The 8,247-nt window shown below is 29.7% G+C and overlaps 1 protein-coding gene across 1 annotated transcript in view; it reads right to left on the bottom strand.

Annotated features, from left to right (window-relative positions):
• Window positions 1–47: 47 nt before the first annotated feature.
• Window positions 48–8,247, bottom strand: part of LOC130186820 (macrophage mannose receptor 1) — a 36,542-nt gene continuing 28,342 nt past the window's right edge. The window contains exons 49-50 of the mRNA XM_056404112.1: window positions 468–613; window positions 48–371 (exon numbers count right to left, since the gene is read on the bottom strand). Of these exons, the coding sequence (XP_056260087.1) occupies window positions 327–371; window positions 468–613 (191 nt within the window). The 3' untranslated portion in view covers window positions 48–326. The remainder of the gene's footprint in view (window positions 372–467; window positions 614–8,247) is intronic.

Genomic DNA, 8,247 nt, shown 5'->3' with positions numbered 1-8,247 from the left:
ATTTGTCATTTACTTTGATTTTTCTCAAAAACCCCAAAATTACACAATTTCATATTTGATGGTAAAAGTTTTTATATAGCACATATAAAGAATTACATGTACAACGTTTCTGAATTACTCTGGACATGTTTCACAATTATTGCTTTAAAAATTAAAAAAAAACTTCAAATGTAAGTGCAAGACATGGAAATTAAGTTTTTTTAGTTTAATACACCATTGTTATTGGTGTATTACAATATATACAACTGCTTAATCTTTTAACTACATTATTGTTGATTTCTTAAAAAAAAAAAGAAAGATGTACTGTACAAAACTTGAATGATGATTTATGTCTCCGATTCTCCTCCAAAGTTGGGGTTGGTGAAGGCAGGCTGCAATAAAAAAATGACACCACTTAGCATTTACACTCCCATAAAAACTGCACCATGTTTCCGTGACAGACCGTAAAAAGCTTGTCAATAACATACCACATCGATGTTACTGGTTGTTCTTGTTGGCAGGCTCAAGGCGCTCAGTTTATAACCCCGGACGCTGAAGACGTAGTACAGCAGTCCGCCTATCAAGGTGAAAATCACGATGGCTGCGATGACAGCACCAGCTATCACCCCTCCATCTGTACAAAGAGTATGGAGGTAGATTTATTTCAATGAACAGATTGACAATCCCTGCGTAAATGTGTAAACTGTAAAAATAGAACACCTTCCACAGATACAAAAAATCCATTTGCGAATTCACAACAATATCTTGCAAGGATAAAATGTATTTCTGAATACATTCAATTAATTTTAATTTTAATTTTGAATTTTTTGAAACAAAAAAATTGTTCTCAATTCTGGATCTCATAGTATAGTTAGTCATAAAAAAAAAATCATAATTTAGTGAGACATAAAAGTCACACCATAATAGTAAGGCATAAAAACGTTACTACAGAGTTGTCTAGTGGTCCTGTGATCTCCCCGGTGTTTTTGCCTGCATTAACTCTTTGTTCTCCTGTGCTCAAGAAGACTTGCTGATTTGAGCGCTGCTGACCCTGCCACTTTCCACTGACGATAGCCACACCACCCACCTGCCTCTGGTCTCCAGTGTCCTCCATAATCCTGCCTTGTGTACTCACCAGACACCTGGATTTCCTGGACCCACTCCCTTTCTACGTTCACCACCACTATTGCCTTTTCCCCAGTAACCTCCCTTGCAATGTTATTGCTGGTGTGTTTTCTGTCCTGTCATGCTCTGGGGTTCAACATCAGTTTTGACAATAACATAACAGTAAGGCATAAAAAGTTATAGTAGTAAAGTATGAGATAAAACTGCGAAAAATGTCATAGTATAGTAAGGCATAAAACTTCGAAAAAAGTCATGATAAAGTAAGGCATAAAATTGTCAAAAAAAGTCATAGTATAATAAGGCATAAAATCATCGTAAAACGTCATAGTGTAGTATGGCACAAAATTGTGAAAAAATGTCATAGTATAGTATGGCATAAAATTGTCAAAAAACGTCATAGTATAGTATGGCATTAAACGTCATAGTATAATAAGGCATAAAACGTCATAGTATAGAAAGACATAAAATCATCAAAAAACGTCATAGTATAGTATGGCATTAAACGTCATAGTATAGTAAGGCATAAAATCATCAAAAAAAGTCATAGTATAGTATTGCACAAAATTGTGAAAAAATGTCATAGTATAGTAAGGCATAAAATTATCAAAAAACATCATAGTATAGTATGTCATAAAATTGTCAAAAAGCATCATAGTATAGTATGGCATAAAATTGTCAAAAAACGTCATAGTATATATGGCATAAAACGTCATAGTATAGTATGGCATAAAATTGTCAAAAAACGTAATAGTATAGTATGGCATAAAATCGCCAAAAAACGTCATAGTATAGTAAGGCATAAAACGGTCAAAAAACGTCATAGTATATTATGTCAGAAAATTGTCAGAAAACGTCATAGTATAGTAAGGCATAAATCAACAAAAAACGTCATTGTATAGTATGGCATAAAATGCAATAGTATAATGGGGCATAAAATGTCAAAAAACGTGATAGTATATTATTGCATAAAATTGTCAAAAAACGTCATAGTATATTATTGCACAAAATTGTGAAAAAATGTCATAGTATAGTATAGCATAAAACATCATAGTATAGTAAGGCATAAAATTGTCAAAAAATGTCATAGTATAGTATAGCATAAAACGTCATAGTATATTATGTCATAAAATTGTCAAAAAACGTCAAATTAATTATAGCATAAAATCGTCAAAAAACTTCATAGTATAGTATGGCATTAAATTGTCAAAAAACGTCATAGTATAGTATGGCATAAAACGTCATAGTATAGTATGGCATAAAATCGCCAAAAAACGTCATAGTATAGTATGGCGTAAAATTGTCAAAAAGCATCATAGTATATTATGTCATAAAATTGTCAAAAAACGTCATAGTATAGTATGGCATAAAACTGTCAAAAAGCATCATAGTATATTATGTCATAAAATTGTCAAAAAACGTCATAGTATAGTATGGCATAAAACGTCATAGTATAGCAAGGCATAAAATTAACAAAAAACATCATAGAAGGGTAAGGCATAAAACGTCATAGTATACTATGGCATAAAATCGCCAAAAAACTTCATAGTATAGTATGGCATAAAACGTCATAGTATAGTATGGCATAAAATCGTCAAAAAACGTCATAGTATAGTATGGCATAAAACGTCATAGTATATTATGTCATAAAATTGTCAAAAAACGTCATAGTATAGTATGGCATAAAACGTCATAGTATGGCATAAAATTGTCAAAAAACGTCATAGTATAGTATGGCATAAAACGTCATAGTATAGTATGGCATAAAATTGTCAAAAAACATCATAGTATATTATGTCATAAAATTGTCAAAAAACGTCATAGTATAGTATGGCATAAAATTGTCAAAAAACGTCATAGTATATATGGCATAAAACGTCATAGTATAGTATGGCATAAAATGTCAAAAAACGTAATAGTAAAGTAAAGCATAAAATCGTCAAAAAACATCATAGTATAGTATGGCATAAAATTGTCAAAAAACGTCATAGTATAGTAAGGCATAAAATGTCATAGTATAGTATGGCATAAAATCGCCAAAAAACGTCATAGTATAGTATGGCATAAAACGTCATAGTATAGTATGGCATAAAATCGCCAAAAAACGTCATAGTATAGTATGGCGTAAAACGTCATAGTATAGTATGGCATAAAACTGTCAAAAAACGTCATAGTATATTATGTCAGAAAATTTTCAGAAAACGTCATAGTATAGTATGGCATAAAATCGCCAAAAAACGTCATAGTATAGTATGGCATAAAACATCATAGTATAGTAAGGCATAAAACGTCATAGTATAGTATGGCATAAAACGTCATAGTATAGTATGGCATAAAATTGTCAAAAAACGTAATAGTAAAGTAAAGCATAAAATCGTCAAAAAACGTCATAGTATAGTAAGGCATAAAATGTAATAGTATAGTAAGGCATAAAATTGTGAAAAAATGTCATAGTATAGTAAGGCATAATTAAACAAAAAACGTCATAGTATAGTATGGCATAAAACATCATAGTAGAGTAAGGCATAAAACGTCATAGTATACTATGGCATAATATCGCCAAAAAACTTCATAGTATAGTATGGCATAAAAGGTCATAGTATAGTATGCCATAAAATCATCAAAAAACGTCATAGTATAGTATGGCATAAAATTGTCAAAAAACGTCATAGTATAGTATGGCATAAAACGTCATAGTATAGTATGACATAAAATTGTCAAAAAACATCATAGTATATTATGTCATAAAATTGTCAAAAAACGTCATAGTATAGTATGGCATAAAACGTCATAGTATAGTATGGCATAAAATCGCCAAAAAACGTCATAGTATATAGTATGGCATAAAACGTCATAGTATGGCATAAAATCGTCAAAAAACGTCATAGTATAGTATGGCATAAAACGTCATAGTATATTATGTCATAAAATTGTCAAAAAACGTCATAGTATAGTATGGCATAAAACGTCATAGTATAGTATGGCATAAAATCGCCAAAAAACGTCATAGTATAGTATGGCGTAAAACGTCATAGTATAGTATGGCATAAAATTGCCAAAAAACGTCATAGTATAGTATGGCATAAAACATCATAGTATAGTAAGGCATAAAACGTCATAGTATAGTATGGCATAAAACGTCATAGTATAGTATGGCATAAAATTGTCAAAAAACGTAATAGTAAAGTAAAGCATAAAATCGTCAAAAAACGTCATAGTATAGTAAGGCATAAAATGTAATAGTATAGTATGGCATAAAATTGTCAAAAAACGTAATAGTAAAGTAAAGCATAAAATCGTCAAAAAACGTCATAGTATAGTAAGGCATAAAATGTAATAGTATAGTAAGGCATAAAATTGTGAAAAAATGTCATAGTATAGTAAGGCATAATTAAACAAAAAACGTCATAGTATAGTATGGCATAAAACATCATAGTAGAGTAAGGCATAAAACGTCATAGTATACTATGGCATAATATCGCCAAAAAACTTCATAGTATAGTATGGCATAAAACGTCATAGTATAGTATGCCATAAAATCATCAAAAAACGTCATAGTATAGCATGGCATAAAATTGTCAAAAAACGTCATAGTATAGTATGGCATAAAACGTCATAGTATAGTATGGCATAAAATTGTCAAAAAACATCATAGTATATTATGTCATAAAATTGTCAAAAAACGTCATAGTATAGTATGGCATAAAACGTCATAGTATAGTATGGCATAAAATCGCCAAAAAACTTCATAGTATAGTATGGCATAAAATCGTCAAAAAACGTCATAGTATAGTATGGCATAAAACGTCATAGTATATTATGTCATAAAATTGTCAAAAAACGTCATAGTATAGTATGGCATAAAACGTCATAGTATGGCATAAAATTGTCAAAAAACGTCATAGTATAGTATGGCATAAAACGTCATAGTATAGTATGGCATAAAATTGTCAAAAAACGTAATAGTAAAGTAAAGCATAAAATTGTCAAAAAACGTCATAGTATAGTATGGCATAAAACGTCATAGTATGGCATAAAATTGTCAAAAAACGTCATAGTATAGTATGGCATAAAACGTCATAGTATAGTATGGCATAAAATTGTCAAAAAACGTCATAGTATAGTATGGCATAAAACATCATAGTATAGTAAGGCATAAAACGTCATAGTATAGTATGGCATAAAACGTCATAGTATAGTATGGCATAAAATTGTCAAAAAACGTAATAGTAAAGTAAAGCATAAAATCGTCAAAAAACGTCATAGTATAGTAAGGCATAAAATGTAATAGTATAGTATGGCATAAAATTGTCAAAAAACGTAATAGTAAAGTAAAGCATAAAATCGTCAAAAAACGTCATAGTATAGTAAGGCATAAAATGTAATAGTATAGTAAGGCATAAAATTGTGAAAAAATGTCATAGTATAGTAAGGCATAATTAAACAAAAAACGTCACAGTATAGTATGGCATAAAACATCATAGTAGAGTAAGGCATAAAACGTCATAGTATACTATGGCATAATATCGCCAAAAAACTTCATAGTATAGTATGCATAAAAACGTCATAGTATAGTATGGCATAAAATTGTCAAAAAACATCATAGTATAGTATGGCATAAAACATCATAGTATAGTATGGCATAAAATTGTCAAAAAACATCATAGTATAGTATGGCATAAAACATCATAGTATAGTAAGGCATAAAACGTCATAGTATAGTATGGCATAAAACGTCATAGTATGGCATAAAATCGCCAAAAAACTTCATAGTATAGTATGGCATAAAATCGTCAAAAAACGTCATAGTATAGTATGGCATAAAACGTCATAGTATATTATGTCATAAAATTGTCAAAAAACGTCATAGTATAGTATGGCATAAAACGTCATAGTATGGCATAAAATTGTCAAAAAACGTCATAGTATAGTATGGCATAAAACGTCATAGTATAGTATGGCATAAAATTGTCAAAAAACGTAATAGTAAAGTAAAGCATAAAATTGTCAAAAAACGTCATAGTATAGTATGGCATAAAACGTCATAGTATGGCATAAAATTGTCAAAAAACGTCATAGTATAGTATGGCATAAAACGTCATAGTATAGTATGGCATAAAATTGTCAAAAAACGTCATAGTATAGTATGGCATAAAACATCATAGTATAGTAAGGCATAAAACGTCATAGTATAGTATGGCATAAAACGTCATAGTATAGTATGGCATAAAATTGTCAAAAAACGTAATAGTAAAGTAAAGCATAAAATCGTCAAAAAACGTCATAGTATAGTAAGGCATAAAATGTAATAGTATAGTATGGCATAAAATTGTCAAAAAACGTAATAGTAAAGTAAAGCATAAAATCGTCAAAAAACGTCATAGTATAGTAAGGCATAAAATGTAATAGTATAGTAAGGCATAAAATTGTGAAAAAATGTCATAGTATAGTAAGGCATAATTAAACAAAAAACGTCACAGTATAGTATGGCATAAAACATCATAGTAGAGTAAGGCATAAAACGTCATAGTATACTATGGCATAATATCGCCAAAAAACTTCATAGTATAGTATGGCATAAAACGTCATAGTATAGTATGGCATAAAATTGTCAAAAAACATCATAGTATAGTATGGCATAAAACATCATAGTATAGTATGGCATAAAATTGTCAAAAAACATCATAGTATAGTATGGCATAAAACATCATAGTATAGTAAGGCATAAAACGTCATAGTATAGTATGGCATAAAACGTCATAGTATGGCATAAAATTGTCAAAAAACGTAATAGTAAAGTAAAGCATAAAATCGTCAAAAAACGTCATAGTATAGTAAGTCATAAAATGTAATAGTATAGTAAGGCATAAAATTGTGAAAAAATGTCATAGTATAGTAAGGCATAATTCAACAAAAAACGTCATAGTATAGTATGGCATAAAACATCATAGTAGAGTAAGGCATAAAACGTCATAGTATACTATGGCATAAAATCGCCAAAAAACATCATAGTATAGTATGGCATAAAACGTCATAGTATAGTATGGCATAAAATCGTCAAAAAACGTCATAGTATATTATGGCATAAAATTGTTAAAAAACGTCATAGTATAGTATGGCATAAAACGTCATAGTATAGTATGGCATAAAATTGTCAAAAAACATCATAGTATATTATGTCATAAAATTGTCAAAAAATGTCATAGTATAGTATGGCATAAAATTGTCAAAAAACGTCATAGTATATATGGCATAAAACGTAATAGTAAAGTAAAGCATAAAATCGTCAAAAAACATCTTAGTATAGTATGGCATAAAATTGTCAAAAAACGTCATAGTATAGTATGGCATAAAATCGCCAAAAAACGTCATAGTATAGTATGGCATAAAACGTCATAGTATAGTATGGCATAAAATTGTCAAAAAACATCATATTATGTCATAAAATTGTCAAAAAACGTCATAGTATAGTATGGAGTAAAACGTCATAGTATAGTAAGGCATAAAACTGAAAAAACGTCATAGTATATTATGTCAGAAAATTGTCAGAAAACGTCATAGTATAGTATGGCATAAAACGTCATAGTATAGTATGGCATAAAATTGTCAAAAAACGTAATAGTAAAGTAAAGCATAAAATCGTCAAAAAACGTCAGAGTATAGTAAGGCATAAAATGTAATAGTATAGTATGGCATAAAATTGTCAAAAAACGTCATAGTATAGTATGGCATAAAACGTCATAGTATAGTATGGCATAAAATTGTCAAAAAACATCATAGTATATTATGTCATAAAATTGTCAAAAAACGTCATAGTATAGTATGGCATAAAACGTCATAGTATAGTATGGCATAAAATTGTCAAAAAACGTCATAGTATAGTATGGCATAAAATTAACAAAAAACGTCATAGTATAGTATGGCATAAAATTGTCAAAAAAACGTCATAGAATAGTATAGATTAAAATATCAAAAAATGTCATAGTATAGTAAAGCATGAAAACCTTTGTGTGACTACAAAGTTATGTAGTGTTTCACTGATATCCCCGGTGTTTTAACTTCATTAACTCTTCGTTCTCCTGTGCTCAAGAAGATTTCCTGAATTGTTTGCTGCTGATCCTGCCATTTCCCGCTGACGCCACGCCA

This window comes from Seriola aureovittata, chromosome 18, assembly GCF_021018895.1.
Source record: "Seriola aureovittata isolate HTS-2021-v1 ecotype China chromosome 18, ASM2101889v1, whole genome shotgun sequence".
Classification (NCBI taxonomy): domain Eukaryota; kingdom Metazoa; phylum Chordata; class Actinopteri; order Carangiformes; family Carangidae; genus Seriola; species Seriola aureovittata.
The sequence above is the reverse complement of the archived record's forward strand: the minus strand, read 5'-3'. Positions and strand labels throughout refer to the sequence as shown.